This window comes from Passer montanus, unplaced genomic scaffold, assembly GCF_014805655.1.
Source record: "Passer montanus isolate IOZ18808 unplaced genomic scaffold, ASM1480565v1 scaffold22, whole genome shotgun sequence".
NCBI lineage: Eukaryota > Metazoa > Chordata > Aves > Passeriformes > Passeridae > Passer > Passer montanus.
In genome coordinates, this window is record NW_024366815.1 from 11,515,063 (window position 1) to 11,533,316 (window position 18,254).

General features: G+C 39.4%; 1 protein-coding gene across 1 annotated transcript in view; it reads right to left on the minus strand.

Annotated features, from left to right (window-relative positions):
• The window catches only part of LOC120502523 (leukemia inhibitory factor receptor-like), a 111,770-nt gene that overhangs the window by 23,288 nt on the left and 70,228 nt on the right, over positions 1-18,254 (minus strand). Inside the window, exons 3-7 of the mRNA XM_039710019.1 lie at positions 11,037-11,084; positions 10,752-10,802; positions 8,143-8,254; positions 4,625-4,791; positions 3,436-3,575 (exon numbers count right to left, since the gene is read on the minus strand). Of these exons, the coding sequence (XP_039565953.1) occupies positions 3,436-3,575; positions 4,625-4,791; positions 8,143-8,254; positions 10,752-10,802; positions 11,037-11,084 (518 nt within the window). The remainder of the gene's footprint in view (positions 1-3,435; positions 3,576-4,624; positions 4,792-8,142; positions 8,255-10,751; positions 10,803-11,036; positions 11,085-18,254) is intronic.

The following is an 18,254-nucleotide window of genomic DNA, read 5'->3' on the forward strand; positions in this document are numbered from 1 at the left end:
TTGATTGTGCACGTACAATCCTTTAGATATAAACTGTTGGCCAGGTCTGGATCCAGAAGCAACTAGACTTGCAGAAGATCTGAGAAGCATTTTAGAATGCAAGGGGAGCTTTCTTTAACTATCATGACCCAATTAAAATGTCTCCCTCATAGTTCTGTCTCTGTGAAGTAATCAAGTGCTCCTTGCCATCTACTCCTGTCAAACCACTGTCACATTTACTATTGTGACTATTATTTGGTCGCAAAAAACTCCCACTACCCACAATATTACAGAAAGACTCCAAACAAGAGGGAAGTGGAATGGATTAAAACCCAAATGTTAAATTACATTACATGTACGTTTATCGAACTCTTGATAAACACTAGCTTTATACATCCTCTGTGCATGTATGGCCATACTCATTTATTCATCTCCAAGCTTAGCCTATGTTTATACTACTAGGAAGAGATCACAGCCTAAACTCATAGCATCAGCTGGGACCTGGGAGATCATGTATATTCATGACCTGTAGTCTTCACTCATTTGTGTCACCCAGTGTGGATGCCTGTACTAGTCCCCCACAGCACTCATGTTAATCTTCCATCTCCCCTGTCTCCAAAACCTGCAGGGCAGGCATGCATTCGTACTTCTCTTAACCTTCTGTTCTTCCACGTGCCAGACTGTCTGCACGTGGTTCCTACCTATTGCACTGCTGGGTGGGCTATGCATGGCTGCCCTAGGATGGGCTAGGACCAAGTGTATGCAAGTGAGTGAGGGGACCTTTCCAAGACCTGAATGTTCTCTGCACTGAGATGAAGCATTTCTTACATGGGCATCTCAAAGTGGCTATTTAGCCTCTTCTGAAGTGGCTAAATAAACCAGCAGTCAGCTACAAGAGAAATGGGAGCAGTCTTCTGAGACACGAGGAAGAACAAGGGAGAATTTTGTAGTAAAAAGGAAGCAAAGAGGCTCCTAGGTAAGCAGAATTTCCCAAGAAGTGGAGACTGTTGTTATTTAAACAGTTTTCTTCTTTTCCTTGATAAATGCATATTTAAAACCTGATTAACACATATAAAAATAACAGAGCTTGAAAAACAGACAATTTCAGGGACTTAGTGATACAAATCATACACACATGCCTGCCTGCTGGAGAAGCCTTTGCTTGATATGCTGGATGGGAAGGAGCAGGATAAGCAGCCATTGCTGCCACATGCAGACATTATTGAAATTATGACTAATTTTCCATCTCCTGTGTATTCCCTTTAGTTTTGTATTGCCCTGTTATCCTGCCATATTGCATGTCCTAAAATGCAGCTGGAACTGATCTTGTATCCCACAACATCCTTCTCTCCAAATTGGATTGTGATGGATTTGATGGGTAAACTGTGATGTGGATTGGGAAGTAGTTGGACTGTCATATTCAGAGGGTAGTGGAGCATGGCTCAGAATCCCAGTGGACATCAGTGACAAGATGTTTCCATCAGGGCTTCATAGTGGGTTATTTAATTGTTATTTAATATCTTCAGTAATGACTTAAAGGGGTCAAGTGAATTTGGCTCTGTGAATTTGCAGATGACCCTAGGCTGAGTGGTGCTTGCAGGCTGGGATGCCATCCAGAGAGACCTGGACAGGATCCAGAGGTGGACCATAGGAACCACAAGACCAGCTGCTGCTGAACCTGGGTCAGAGCAGCCCTGGCACCAGCCCAGGCTGGGGATGGACAGATCACAGCAGTCCTGCCCAGAAGGGGCTGGGGGTGCTGGGGCTGAGAGGCTGGACATGAGCCAGCCATGGGCACTCCCAGCCCAGAGAGCCACACGTGTGCTGGGCTGCATCCAGAGCAGGGTGGGCAGCAGGGCCAGGGAGGGGATTCTGCCCCTCTGCTCTGCTCTGCTCAGACCCCACCTGCAGGGCTGCAGCAGCTCTGGGGTTGTTGCCAAACAGTCCTGTAAGAAGATATCTATGCAGCAGTGGAGGAAAGTGATAGAAATTCTTTTAAATTTAGCAAATAGAGCACGACCCCTATATTCATTGTTAATGTCTCATTTTGTACATACAGTGCTTAGTACAAATACCAGAGATTAATGTGGCCTTGTGCTAACTCTCTACATCTGTGACTAATAAACTTGTTCCAGTTAATGCTATCTTGTTTACTTCTATCAGTAATATCTCAGTTTTGAGAACAAGGACTGTATGTCAGAGCAAAGAATGATAAGAGAAGTACATTATGACCTGATGACATATTTGAGATACTCCCAAGGAGAAAAGATTCGTCAGAAGATCTGGAACCATATCCAAACAAGAGTAAATAATCAACATATATGCATGTTTTCAGGAAACATGAAAATACAATAGTTTCAGGAATTTAACCTGGTCTCTGAGGTTACTGGGCATGTATGCTTTGAAGATAACTAGCCCTGCATTCAGCACTGCTAATGAAATAATGTTAGTCTAACAAATATGATGGAGAGTTTATTTCCCAATTTTCAGGGACAGGGTCCCCAGCAGGACATGGATCTGTTGGGATGAATGAAAAGGAGGGCCACAAAATCAGTAGGATGGAGTACCTCTACTGTGAGGAAAGGCTGGGAGAATTGGGATTGTTGACTCTGGAAAAGACAAGGCTTTGGGGAGGTGTTATTGTTGCCTTCCAGTACCTTAAGAGAACTTAGAGGAAAGATGGGGCAAGACTATTCACAAGATCATGTAGTGACAAGACAAGGGGCCAATGGGTGTAGATTGAAAGAGGGTAGGTTTAAGTGAGGTATCAGGAAGAAACTCTTCACTGTGAGGGTGGTGAGGCACTGGAACAGGGCAGCTGTGGATGTTCCATCTCTGGAAGTGTTCCAGGCCAGTTTGGATGGGGCATCCTTTTCTACTAGAGTGTGGCCCTGCATATGGCAGGGCTGGTTGGAACTAGGCTGGTTGGAACCTTCTAACCCAAACCATTCTATGGTTCTATGACAGTATTACAAGGAAATTATTTCTCTTCTTTTCAAAGAAGAAAATATGGAATACTTGCACAAATCTAAAGTGCATAAAGTATGATATAATACTTTGAGAAACACAGCAACCTGATCTCTAATCTGTTTAAAAATATAATAATACCAGCTAAAAGCAATATTGTAAATCACTGAAAGCATGATTTGGATCTGAGTTTACGTGGAATTTCTGGTTTTCAGCTTTTGCATCACTGGTAGTTGTAATGTCTCACTGGTAGGTTAATAAACCAGATAACATGCTATTTTATTTTACTTTGTTTAAAGCTACTGTTCCTTCTTTCTGAAACATTTCATTATTTGTTAGAACCAAACTAAGGTGCCTTAGTGGAATCTGCCTACAAAATGACTCCTTGCTACGCCACCTTGCAATTCTTGTTCTGCATATAATATGTGCAGCCGAGCTGACATTGGAGCACCTTATATTCTCATGAGATTGTCATCTGGAAGTACTTACCAGTGTCCATGGAGCCGATTCTGTGAGTGCCTCTCTGTATCTCAGCTCATATGGTGTATGAGCTGTGGGCAGGTCCCACTTTATTATCACTTGGTTTGTGATCTGATAAGCATTTATGTCAGATGGTGACAAGCACTTTCCTAAAATGGGGGAGATACAGTTGTTAAAAACACAAGAGAAGCAGGAAAACTTTGGTAATTACATCTGTTTAGTGAGGTCTATAAAAATTAAAAGACTCGGCACAAAATACGGAATGCTGTGAGACTTCAAAACACCATGGAAATTAATAATTACTAAATCTTTATGACGTCAACAAAATGCAGTTGTTCCTCTTGCCTTTCTTTTGTGAATGCTTTTACTGATTTCAGGAACACTCTTTTTCTAAGCAGTTACTATTCTGCGTGAGGCTGAAAGGCAAAATTAAAATGTCAAGAGTATCTGTAATCACGGGTAGCATAAAAAATATCCAAAATATCTTTAAATTTCAGTAAGTGCAAATATACTTTCATCTTGCTCTCCAATAAACACAATGTGGCCAAAAGTCTTCAGTAAAGATTATACTATTGATAATTTGGGTTGTACTAGTAGTAACTCCCAGCAGAGAAACATTGTTTTTTCTTGGACCATTATTAGTCTGAGCAGGTGAAATTTTGAGAAGTTCTTAGCATCAGTTCAGTGACCAGATATGTAGGGAATCTTTAAATAAACATTTAAAGGGCCTAATAAATAGAGCTATTTTAAAAATAACTTTCTTTTATAACTGCGTAATGTGTAAGTAGCCTCAGAAAATAGTTGAATTTTAAAAAGGTTTCTCAAAATCCTAATGCCCTATATCCTTAGGTACACAGTGCTGAGTCAATCTGCTCTTTGTAAATCAATACAAAGAAATTCAGAAAGCTACCAAGGAGAGCACAGAAAGCTGGTTAAGTATCATACACAAATGTTACAATATATTTTTCTGGATGTAAATATTAAATATTCCAGCAAAATATTTAAAGTAAAGCTCTCTTCCCATAAAACATGATAGGCTTCTATTATAAACTTCATTCAGGAAAGTCAGACTGCATCTTAGCTCTCTGAATCAGTAAAAATAAGAGGATTGTTTTGGGAGCTGAAATTTTGGAAATAATCTTTACAGAATACAGCTTTAGTTGGGCACTGCAAAACACAACTTGTGAAGATGCTTTACCTGCTTTGCTTGGTAAAACTGAGATGTTCTTTCCTTTTGCACAGGTGTCATGGGCATAATTCACTGCTATCCAAATGGTTGCAAGTCTCTCAATGTAGAGATTCTTTCGTTCTATTGTGATGGAAGGTGATGATGTATTTCGCTGAAAAAGTTTTCGTATTTTGTTCCTTCAGAGAAAAGGAAGCAGAATGAAAAACATTTTATTGGATTATAGTTATTTGTTCCTCCCTGCCCAAGAAAGCAAAATTATAGCAATTGATATCTTTCCAGATACTCCTATACATAATTCCACATCTGAAAATCTTGAAGGTTTACCTTGAGCAGCTTGAAACATCAAGATTAATTCATGCACCTCAGTAACCCTAGCAAATTTAAATATGTAAATCTTTGTGTGGTGGAGAACTGTTGAATTCCTTAAACTTTTAAGGCATAGCATGGTACAACAAGATCTGTATGACCTTTTGTACTTACAGTGGGATATATAGAGCATTTTCAAGGTATAAAATTAGGTTAGAAATTATTATGAGAGGCCTTGCCTCTTATAACGGGGGCACCCAAATTCCTTTTGAACAGCAAAATTTCCCAGTTACATGAATCTAAATTACCATAAAGTTAAGAAAAGCCTCCTATGAGTTATATGCCTATCTTCATTCCTTTTGAACAGCAAAATTTCCCAGTTACATGAATCTAAATTACCATAAAGTTAAGAAAAGCCTCCTATGAGTTATATGCCTATCTTCTGACTTTTGTTCCTGCAAATCATCAGAGTTTGATGGAGATATTTAAATGTCACCTGAGTCCTCAGCTCTGTAGATTTCTCCTGGTGTACCTAATATAGACAACACAGAAAGTCCAAGGGTTATAATGCCTTACATACAACTTTGCTGCCTATTTTTTTTTTTTTTTGTCTCTCTCATTAGTCTCTGCCACACACAGGACAGATTTTTCCAAGGTTGAAACTGCGCAAGTTCAGTGTTCTTAAAGAGAGGGAACTAGCATACTAATTGCCTAGCTATGCATTTCAAGTATTAAATTACACACATCATGATTCAATGTTTAATACCTGAGAAAAACTACTTGAAGGTTTTCCTGTCTTCTGCTTCAGGCTAGTTGTGAATCAGCCATTAAAACTTCAAAGAATGATTTTGAATTCTTAGTCGGAATTTTTCTGTGGGAGTGTTTATCTTTAATCTTATTCTTCCTGACAACTTAATCACAAAGAGCAAGGACAAGGAACTATTACAACATCAAACTGATGTTACATGCAGGAAGGGGTGATACCCTCTTAAAGGCAAAGTAAAAGCCCTCTCACTGGTGGGTTTTTTCCTTTTCTTTTAACCCAATACAGAAGTAGATAGTAAGTTTGTCTTCAAGACCACTGGGTGGAAGCTTAGGAGACTGAGGTTAAAACCTGACTCTGACTTGGAAACATCACCACCTCTGCCAGGGAATTGTCTCTCTCTTCCCCCACTACATCCTTTTTCATTCTTTTATCTGCCTGTCTGTTCATGGCATCAACCCTGCAGCCTGGGAACAGAAAAGTCTGGTTTTGGCTTACAACTTTAAGAGCAAGTAGCTTAAAAGTATTTCAACTGATAATATCTCTTCAGAAACAGAGCTGTTTCATGGATGTTTCTGCCCTTCCAAAAAATTGGTATTCCTTCAAGTTCCAAGAGGCAAGACAGCAAATGCAGTGGAATTTTGAGCTTATTGCAAATCGGTGCCTGCTTCTACCTCCAGTGAGAAAATACTGAAGGTGATGGGGGCAGTAACCTCAGCCTTGAGGTGGTTGCTTTGCTCCTGTGCAATGTAAAGATGATCATCCTGGGGAATTTCCCAGTGTGGTGACATTTTCTTAGCTTTAGGAGATGTTTCTAACCACAGCTCATTTTTAATGACAAGGGGTGGTTATGTGGCAAAACAATCAGCAGTGAATATCAGAATTTACCTATGGTATATGGTGCTGTACTCTATCTACCCCATGATACGGTCTTATAGCAAAGATCATGTCTTCTGATCTCACATTTCTATTTCTGAACAGGCCCCTAATCTCATGGGAGATTCCAAATATCTAGATATAAAATGAAGAAATTCAATTTTGTAATGCAGCTGCAACTGAAGATACTGTATTTGAGGTAATCAGTTCAAAATTAACCCTACAAGTTCATTCCATCTGTTAAGCCACTTCTTGATAATCCAGAATTACCAGAAATTATGCTACATCTGACATCTCCTTGGGTACATGCTATAGCAAAATACATAGTACATAAAATAAAAGCTTAGTGTCTGTTTATGTTTGAATATTTTGTTGGCTTCTTTTTTTTTTTTTTTTACCTTAAATACATCTGTGTTGAATAGTCAATAAAAGTCAATAGCTGCAAATAAAGGTAATTGAGTAAGCTGATCATTGGCAAAAATAATTTAAACAGTGTGTTGGAGGCATGGTAAGATGTATAATGATTTTATATTGGGTTTGCATGACAAGGTTTTGGGAGCAAGGGAGCAAATTGCTACAGAGGTGGCTTCCATGAGAAGCTGCAATAAGCTTTCCCCACGTACAACAAAGCCAGTTCTAGCTGACTTCAGGACAGAGCCACTGCTGGCCGAGGCTGAGCCCATCAGCCACGGTGGTAGCGCCCTGGGATAATGCATTTAAAAGAGGAAAAAACTGCTGCACAGCAGTGGCTGGCAGAGAGGAATGAGAATGTGTGGGAGCAGCCCACACTGCAGCAGGTTTGCAGGGCTTGTGAACACACAAGGGACCTGCTTTGGAGCACGCTGCTCTGGATGGGCTGGCACCTCATGGAAGGGACATACACTGGAGCAGTTAATGAAGAAATTAATGCAGCTAATGCAGCCCCACAGGAAGCATTCCTGTTGGAGGAGTTAATGATGGACTGTGGGAGTTCATGTCTCCTGTGGGAAGATTCCCATGCTGGATCATCAGGAAGAGTCAGAAGAGAAGGAAGTGACAGACACAAGATGTGATGGACTGACCAAATCCCATTTCCCATCCCCCCACAATGTTGGGGTGGAGGAGGCAGAGAATTCAGTTAAGCCCAGCAAGAAGAAAAGCATGCGAATGGCAGGGCAGAGAAGGGGAAGGTGTTCCAAGTTTTAGCTGTATTTCTCATTACTCTACTCTGATTTGAATGTTAATAAATTAAATTCATTTTCCCAGGTCAGGTTTGTTTTGCCCATGACAGTAACTGCTGAGAGATCTCTTCCTGTTCTTATCTCAACCCATAATCCTTTGTCATATTTTCTCTGCCCTGTTGGGCTGAGGAGGGGAGGAACAGAACAGCTTTTGTGAGGTCTAGCCAAAATCAACCCACCACTCTCTTACCAAGCTCTTACAAATCAATAGCTATTAACGAGAGGTGATTAAAAATATTGACTAGCCTTGTGTAACAACCTCTAAAATGATGAAACACACTGGAGCAAAACTCTGCCAGATGGGAATCACATCTAACAGCAATAAGAGCTTTTTGTTTTCTGAGATAACTTTTCAGACTTACCATTTTAGGTATACAGTATAATTAACTGTATTTGCAGCACTAGGTACTGGCAGCCAGGTACAGGTTAGATCCTCACTTAATTCTTTGTAACACACCAATTCATTGTCCCAGTCTGAAAGATGAAAACATGTGCAGTGGAAAAGAGCTATACAGACAACCATTAACTGACTCAAAGGGACTATGAGTAATGAAACCAAACACAAACAAGGCTAGAACTAGTTGACAAGACCCCAGAATTACTTCAAAACCATCAACCTCTCTCTGAAGTTCAGAACTATACACTATTGCTGGGTTAAACCAATATTACTTTTAAACTGCTAGCTTTATAAAGAATGCATTAAAAAACAGGATGAGCATAAATTTATGTATAAAATTACTTGTTATTAATTTTTAAAAGAGAAATATGGGGATTTTTTGCAACTGAACATACCCTTTTTCAGTTTATGTGAAAGTAAGCACTGATGACATTATTAAAGGAACTTGTCTTTTGTGTTTAGTGATTAAGTTTATGCCAGTATTTCAAAAACCTCTTAAAAAATATACTAATGACAAAATATGACCATTGTTCTTCTTTTGTTTTGTGTCTTAATCATCAAACTATTAGTTAAGAAGAATCAGTCATGGCATCTCAAAGTCCTTTGAAAAGGACTCCAATTTTTTTTGTTGTTGTTGTTCAGAAAAGTAGACAAGGATCTCAACAGGAATGGGATGCTTAAGGTGAATTTTTCCTGATTAATAGTCACACGTGCTTCACGTGTGAACCTCTTAGTTCCAACAAGTTGCCAATAGGCCTATCAATCTTGAATAAGAAATGTTTTGCTATGTGATAAGTAAATATGAACCTGTCTGAAGCTGGTGTTGTAGCATAATTACGGTATCTCATAACCTAGGTTATGAGTTAAAAAATCAGTTCTCTTTTCCTCATTTCTTCCTACAACCTGAGTTACAAAATATCCTCGTCATTCTTTTAATCATTGAGATGACAAATGCATATTGAAGCTAAAAGGTGTTTTGGAAAAAGACGTGTGTCAAATGAGTATGGCACTGACTTTAATACCCTCACCTTATGTCACTTCTTTTCTTGTACTAAATAAATAATATTTTTCTAATAAACTATGCTGCATCAGTTCAGGTGTATACAGGTTCCTTTCAGGAAGGTGGACATCATGTCTTCCTTATTTCCATAGCAATGTGAAACATTAGAGAATTCTTTGCTTTTCTAGACTGGCCACCAAACCACATCTTGGCTTCCTCACTCATGAACATGATGTCTGTCAACAGCAGGGAAAACAGCAACAGTTCTCAAATTCTTCTGTTTTCCTCTGAATTAAACCTTACACTTCCTTGGTGTCTATTGTTGTTTTGAAGAAACACCTGAAAACAAAATCTTTTTGGATCTGCTGTAATACTTTGTGTCAATACATTGGTAATATACTGCTCCTGACACTATCTGAAATAAGAGTTCTATTAACTCAGATCCACATGGTGTCTACCATGTTGCAGACCTGCCTCTGTTTACAGAGGAACAGTGGTTGTTTCTCATGCTCTAAGTTTTGCAAAATCCCCCTGGTCTTTCTCTACCAGATTATGGTATTAAAGCAGACAAAGGAAAAATAGTAGATTTTGTGTGTGGAAATAGTGTATTAGCTTGGCTAACACCCCAAAGCATCCTCCCCCTCCCAATATACTGAAGTCCTACATTACTTTTTCCAGATGAATATAATGAATCTTGCACACTTTTATTTTCACTTTTCCTGTTTGTGAATATTATGCACATGCACATTAATTTTTATTCTAGTGCTTTCTTTGTTTTATTGTACTGCTCCACCTAAACAGGTATATTATTAATTCTTCCCAGGCCTAGCATAGTACCAGACCTGTATCATGACTGTGCTCCAAGAGCTATGTAAAGAAAGAAAAAAATTTCATTACTCTAAAGAAAACACAGTTCAATTTCTCCACTTAAAAAAAACAAAATTCAAACCAACAAACAAACCCCAAACCACCTACCTTTAATTTTTTTCACTTCAGAACTTTCTGTTGTTCTTCCTGAGCATCTGGTTTTCTCACTAATGATTTAGTGGAGCTTAGTCTGTCAGGTTAATTGCAACGACTAGAAAATTATCCATGGCTAATTTCAGAAGAACATAGTCCCCCTGCAGATGTCTTGCCCAGTGTCATTGTGTACTCAACAACCTGTCATCTCTGCTGCGTCTGTTAACAAGTGGGATGTTCCTGCCCACACTAAATCCAGCACAAAGTACATCAGATGACCACCCACCGCTCTGTAATACTCTCTATCAAAATGTGTTGCACTGTTCCTTCTCGCCATCATCAGTAATTTCCCAGTTAAACGGAAAGCAGAGATATCCATCACACATAAACATTAGAGGACCCGTGGTCCTTAGGAACGGCAGCTTTGGGATGCGCTGGCTGGGCTTTCACCCACAGCGCGCTGGTTGGCCCGGGCGCCCTGCCCTCAGGCAGACACACCTGCCCGTGCTGCTCTGACCGGGCTTTTCCTTTGGGAAAGGCGGGCGTGCTTTGGGGGCGATGCTGCAGCGCCGGCCGCAGCCGCCAGCAGCAGCGGGACCGAGCGTTCCACCCACCTGGCAGCTGCCGGCAGAACGGAGAGTCCCAGTCTGTGCAGCGGCAGGCGTCTGGGGAGCACGAAGAGGAAGGCGGAGGGAAAAAAAAAAATAAATAAAAAAGGAATTGTTGGTCAAGACAGCCACAAAATAAATAGGAAAAATGTTGCCTGTGGTCGCTTCTCCTACTCACAGAATTTAATTTGGTCGTGAGTTTTTTTGTTCATACAGCCTCATCCTTGAGTAGCATTAAGGAGTTTTACTGTCCATAAGCGGCAGTAAGCTGTGCAGTATATGAAAACTCACCTCTAACAAGTAAAAAGACAGCTGCCAGCAGAGAGTTCTTCATCTTCTCTGTAAAGAAGCATAATGATTACAATCAACATTACGCTGTCTTCAGTCTATTTTCACACTTCCTTTTCAAACTTCCTATTCATTCTAACACCTATCCTGCTACTGGCTGAACACAAGTAAATTATCAATGACAATGGGAAGAACACTTGAGCTCTGTGTTATTAAACATACTTACAAGATCCTAAAAATCCTTCTGGAAAACAGGAACTCTCCACCCTGGTTTTTATAAGCACTCACAATGAGATTCTTGATGGTGTCTGCAGTATCAGCAGTGCAAACTGAATTAAGCTCAGGTACTTCTAACTCCTTTGAAGACCCTAAGTGTCACTGCAAATTAGAGATATTCATATGAGTAAAAAGGAAGTCAAGGTGTTTGACTGAGTCTAACATGAATTATTGTATACTGTAGAAATAATAGCAGCAGAAGACCCTGACTTGTCCTCACTTTCTGACTTCTTTTATCTTTCAGTGTAATTTCCCTACCTCAAAGATGCTGTATCTACATTGCTGGCACCTGCACCGGGGCCCTAATACAGATAAAAGTCACCATAGCTGTAAATCAGATATTTGCTCCACACCATTAATTCAGAGAACATTCTGAACATAGAAGCCAGCAGAGATGTAACAGCTGTTCCTCTTACAGCAGTAAAGGGAAATTTTCAGAAAATTTTGCTACTGTGGAAAATTTCCCTTCTGGGCTTAGACAGCTGCTATCAGAGATTGGATCCAGACTTACCTGGAGATAGGCAAATTATTAATTTATCTTGACAACCATGGTAAATTTCAGGTTGAGTATTGAATAGAAAAAAATATCTGTTTAAAATTAATCACTTTCCTAAAGAGAGAGGCATGCTTCTCAGCATGGTCTGCTGTAGGAGTGGGTGACTAATGCATCAACCATGTCTTGTCAGATTTTATGACACACAGTCATGAAAGGCAAGTGATCAAGGAATTCTGAGTGCTACAGGGGTTTTCCCAGTCATGAATTCATTGGCCTTGGGACTAAGCTCTAAAATGCTGAGGGGTAGCAGATACAATGTTAGCATGCAGGATCACAGCCCCTGTTATCTGAGAGATCCAAAAATTTGCCTTAGCAATACTTCCAACAAGGAATAGCCAAGAGGATAGCGTCAATTGATGATCATAAGGAGAAACTGATAAAGCAAAAATGCAAGTCATATGTGACAGATTTTGGCAGTGGGGTTGAAGATCTAGAGACTCAGAATCATGTAGAAGTCAAGAGATGGAGAAAACTGGAGAAAATTGTAACAGCTATATGTATTGGTTTGATGTTCTCAGCATAGTACATTCAAAATGACCTATCCTAAAGGAAAATTATATAAGTAACTCAATCCAAGAGCAGGACTGGATTTAGTGTGCGCAGAATTAGGACAGACCATACTGGAGAGAAATAAACCAGATGAAACAAGACCATATCATCTTTGCTGGAGGTGTAGGTCTCAGTATAAATGCCACTGTCATTTGAAGACAAAATGTTAATTCTGACAAGCACAAAAATTACATTACTAGTCCAAATAGTAGAGGAGATATCATCTTGAAAACTGAAATTTCACGTTTGGGTGAGGCCAAGTTTTTACTGTAGATTATCTATAGAGTTACTATATGTTTAATGTACAGCAAAAGATAAATTATAATGTTTGAGATAACATTTATATAGAACCACTTTTTCAAATGTTTAATATATCAGCTTTTTCACCACTATGAACTTCTGTTAGAATTGTAAATGCCTGAAGTTTTTCTGTTAATTCAGACGAGGATTTTCTGTGATATGTTTTAGAGTGCAGAATGGATAATTCCAGCTTTACATCACTTTGACCTAGATGTTTTTTCAGACATAGGTTTGTACATCATTCTAGATGAGTTTCCCCATGAGTGCTTTCCCCTGTCATTTCCTTATATAAGTTCTGCAGTAAAAGATGTGGCAGGCTCTTGTTCTCCCCAGAATGTAGATGTGAAATCAATGAACCTTTCAATTTAAACTGGATTAGGCAATGTAAATTAATCTAAACCCCAATCCTTCTCTGTTCCATTCCCCAACATGATCTGTTAACTCATGCTCTTCAAAGGGAAAACGATCTCTGAAGACTGGCAGGCTCAGCCAGGAAAATGCCACTGGGCCCCTCGTCCTGCTTTGCTCCTGTGGAGCCACAGCTCTGTTAGCACATCATGGGAGGACTGGTCAAGCCATGAACTTCTGGGGGCATTTTTTGCAGGTCGGCCATGTGCCCACGAATGTTAGTAAACCAGAAAGAGTCTGAAATCTTGTTTGATGGGAGTTTTAAGCACGTCCCAAGACACTTTGGGCTATGTGTAACCAGCAGCCTTGTTAAAGTGCATTCAGGTCCTGGTGGGCAGCCGAAGCAAAATGCAGACTGCAGGGATGCTGCATCAGGAAAGGCATATTGCACCTCTACTTGAAGTCTTACCTTGTCTCAAGTACAAATTATAATGGTGAGGTCTCCTGGTTGAATCAGTATGTGGTTTTGGTAGCTTGCTGCTTCTTTGATAAACAGCTCACGTTGACTAGTGGTGATCTCTTTCAGGCATGTTGTAAAAAATTCAATATTGTAGCAATTTCAAATTCAGTTTTTGATGCTCAGTAGTACATGCTGAGATTGTGTATCTTTACTTTATGGACCTAAAGTAGTGTCATGCAATTTTACAAGTTACGTCTCATATACCTGCTTCCAACAGGCAGACCTCCAGGTCTCTAAATATTTGACAGATTTTTACAGATTGGCTTTGTTTTCCAGAGAAATACATAAATATCTGAATTCTGTAAGCAAATCTCATATGACCTTTGGGGAAAGAAAAATACCCACTCAGCCCTCAGCTATATTCCCCGGGGGAAATCTGCTGTGTTAGGGAAGAGCCTCCACCATGAATACTTTCATTTTTTCTGAGTTCAAGTTACAATATAAAACAGCTTACCTTTCAAACAATTCTATATTATCTTAATGAAAACCACATTTTTTTTACCCTAACACATCAGCTCTGCTTTATGGCAGAGGCCATAAAAAGAGCGCCAATGAGAAATTTAAAAAGTGCCCTGGAGATTTAAAAACTTCCAATTATAGATGAAGCATAAACATGCCTGAATAGACTAGACACCCAACACAGAATGCAAAAAAGTCACAGAGATTTATATATTGGGGTGAAGATTGTCCTTTGAAGAAACAAAAAAATTAATACAAATGTAGACTAAATTCTGCTTATACTAGACTAGATCTGGAGTCTCATCAGTACCATATCATCGACAGTGATGTGGTGCAGGGTTTTGCCTAGTGCATCAGCTAGAACACTTGTGAGAGTGAAACTGCTATGATCACATGAGAGTGGTAACTTGTTACTACAGCATCTCAGTTAGTGCTACAGGCTTGCTTGTGGGATGATGGGACAAAATTATCACTGTGGTAGCTCAGACTAGTGGTTTGAAAACAGAGTTCACTTACATGGTGGCTGAGCTGTGTGCAGAACCAGCGTCTTAAGTACTGGGGTTTGACTTGCAAAGATCTTTACTTCTGCTAGATCACCTTGGAGCACATCTTATTAATCAGTTTTAGTATGAAAATTTCAGTGTGAAAATATAGTGGGAGAATCTGCTTCAATTTACATTCATTATCTCTTTCTGTGCAGCCAAGAGGAGAAACAAGGATCATCCTTAACTTTCTCCATCACATTTAAGACTTTATTAAGTGCCTATAAGTACTTTAAATGCACAAGTGGATGACAAAGAATATAAGCCTTCTTCCCTACTGTGCTGTTTGGTTTACCTAGTGTGCTTGCAACTGCTACTGGGAGTTATTATGGGATATGTTGACAAAAGCTTGTCTGTGCTCTTCCTACACACAGTTTTGGGAGCAATCTTTATCTTTTTGAATTCTATGGGAAGGCTGGATTGTTTCTTTTCATGTGGTGTGTTTTTGTTTTTTTTTTAATGCTCCTGGACAAAGGAATGCTTGCCAGTGAAACACAACTATTTGAAAAAAGTCCAGGAAAGCAGTATGAAGAAGCTCACCTAGACAAAATGTGAATTTTTTTAAGGGTAGTAGTCTGCTGTGTTTTAATCTCTGAGGCAAGGAGAAACATATATCTTAGTTACCTTTCTTTTTCATTTTCCCCCTAGGATTACTCCTGGACAAAGGAATGTTTGCCAGTGAAACACAACTATTTGAAGAAAGGCCGGGAAAGCAGTATGAAGAAGCTCACCTAGACAAAATGTGAATTTTTTTAAGGGTAGTAGTCTGTGTTCATGATATTTTATCCTATCATTTCCACCTTAGTAACAATGAATGTATTTGCACTTGTAGTTTCAGATTTTCTCCGTTATAATTTTTGTCTCAGAATTTTATCCAGCATAACTGGTCTGCCAAGTCATTAGCTTTTCTTAATTTAAATGTTTTCAAGCATATTTCTTGGCTTAGAAAAAAGTGATTTATAAATAGTAATTATGGTTAACTGAGTTCTGAGGGTCTGCTGAGGGTCTGCATGAATTTGTGCATGAAGTTGTGGCTTTACTACTCTTGGCCATTTTATTTTTCCTTCAGCTATTACTATGCACTAGATAACCTGGGGGAAATTTTTTTGAAGCATCAGTTAATTAGCTATCAAAAATTGTTTCAATCATCTTAAAATAATTCACAAATAGCTAGTTGCTGTTCATGTGTAGAATAGAGAGCCAGGGAGGAGCTACATTTAACAAACTGAAATAACAGTGTTGTGTTCTCATTAGCCCTAGTATGTCCCAGAGTTCAGTGATTCCATCGATTGCTCAGAAGGTGGGGTGCCTTAAACTTGGTTTGATTACAAGGAGGACCTTGCTCATGAGGTAAACCTGTTCTTTAGGATATCCTGGCATGGCCTGTTTTGAATGCCCCATTAAGATAATTCTTGTTTTATATCAATAACAATTGATATACAAAAGTCTCTTGAATGAGGATTTATATCCTGTGAACCACATCTCGTTTAAGCTTTATAACTATTAATCTGAAGCATCACATCACAGCAAAAGCCTCCAAAGAGTGCTCCTGTGCAAAACATGTAACTATCCTAGTAGTTAAGATATACTTTTAACAGCTGAGAAATTCTGATTTGTGGTTTGTCTGCATAAGATCTGAGCTAAACATCTTTGCAGCAACTAATTTTTATTTGCCTGCTTATGGATTACTTGCACAGCTGTGACTATGGCTTCTTTTAACTATGGCCTGTCTCTCCATAAACTCCATCAACTTGTAGATTTCCTAGTTTATTTGTAGTACAGTGTGAATGTTCCCATTCACTCTTAGCCTCCAGCTGAGGTTTGCTGCTAGGAACACAGAAATACCAGGAATGGTCGCCTGAAGTTTCTTCTCTTCTAGCATTCCTCTTGCAATTTCTTATGTGAACTGAACTTGTTCTATTTTAAGGGTAGATTTTTTTTAACCTCATATCTCATACAAGAGACTGCTCCTGAATTTAGCAACCCCTGTTGAGAGTTCCTTCTTTACTCTAAAATATTTTCTTTCATCTCCCATAGTGATTATCAGCTAATGTTTTGGTAGATTTAAACAAATCATTATTTTCCAGTCTATTATTACACAAAAAAGGTTCCATTTCCCCTCTGATCTCATCAGTCTTTCTCTGTACAGTTTGATTCTCTGAGTTTTTGCTGCTAATGGAAAGAGAAACACCTGCTTAGGCTGTTGCTTCTGTTGCCCCTATTTTATGTCTCTCTCTCTGAGGATGCTGGCAAGGTGAAGCCCCCCCATTAACCACAAATAGTCATGTTTTTATTTCTGAGTTGTTGAAGTGTGTTTCAGTGGTAAGCCATGGAGTGTAACAGCCTGATTCCAAACTGGCAGCTGTTTTTAATTTCAACAGTTTTAGCCTTCCTGTCATAGAGGCTGAATTGGATGCTGAGGAGTAAAATGGCACTGAGAAGTCTAAGTTTGCAAGCGTGCCACAGAGACTCAGAGGGGAAGGAGGACTGCCGTGGGGAATTCTGTAGCATGCAGCATCACGATGCATCTCTGTGGTGCAGATGCAGAACCCTAGAAAAAAGGTGCAGGCATCACCCTGCTCTTTAACCAACACGAGTTGTGATTTACAAAATATGAAACATAAAGGTCCTAAGGGATGTCTTTGACAAAAAAAGGAAACATTTCCAGCAAAGCTACTGATAATTCCCTATGATGCTGTAATGCCAAAATGACCTCTGCAAATTTCCCTCTCCTGTTTTGAAAAATGCAAAACTTTCTTAGGTCTCTCCAGTTAAGAATGTTTAATGAAAACATTTTCTTCTGTTTTCTGTAGAAAAGAAATTAACTTAGATCTGTCAAATGTTGACAGATTTACTTAATGGGTTTTCAGCATGAGACTTAAAACAATGTGGTAGTGGACAGGGTGAAAGTGGCTGCATGAAAGAAAAAGTCTGCATAATTACCATGATGTAAGTTCCCTTCTTCCATGAAGACAAGGAAAGTTTATCAGGAATCACATTTAGAGTGAAATGACATGCCAAAGAGTACACTGAACTGAGGAAGGTATAAACAACTCTGAAATTTGAGAAGTTTGTATCTCATCTTTGTGGTCTTTTCCTCATTTACATAATGAATGGAGATCAATGGTTTAGAGCTCCGTTTCCTCCTCAGGCACTGGCCCTTGGCAAGGAAACAATAGCTGATCAATATGTAGACTTCAGCAATCAGCTGAGGAGGATCTGAGAAATATGTAAAGCACAGGCCTTCCAGGTTACAGAAAGGATTGCTGCAGGATGCTGTGGAACTGCAGTCAAGAGAATAGGCTTAATTGTAATTTTGAACTCCCAGACCTGGGCTATTGGCAAAGCAAGAGCAAGAGCCAGCAGTGAGCTGAGCTGTCTGTGCATGTCTTGATTGATCTTTCCATTCTCTCCGAATGCTTAGAGGTAGATTGATATGAAACATAAAGAAAGTACAGAAAAGATATACCTTTTCCCAGTAAAACAATGCAAGTACTAAAGGATCCTATTCTCTGTCACGCATGGCTGCATGCACAGGCATGTGTATATACAGGCAAAGCAAATGCTGCCTCTCGGGGTCATATGCTTTACAGTTCAGGACAAGGGCCATTCATACTCGAGATACATTTATTTGAGAGGTTTGCTTTGACTTTGGGATTATAAGAGGAATG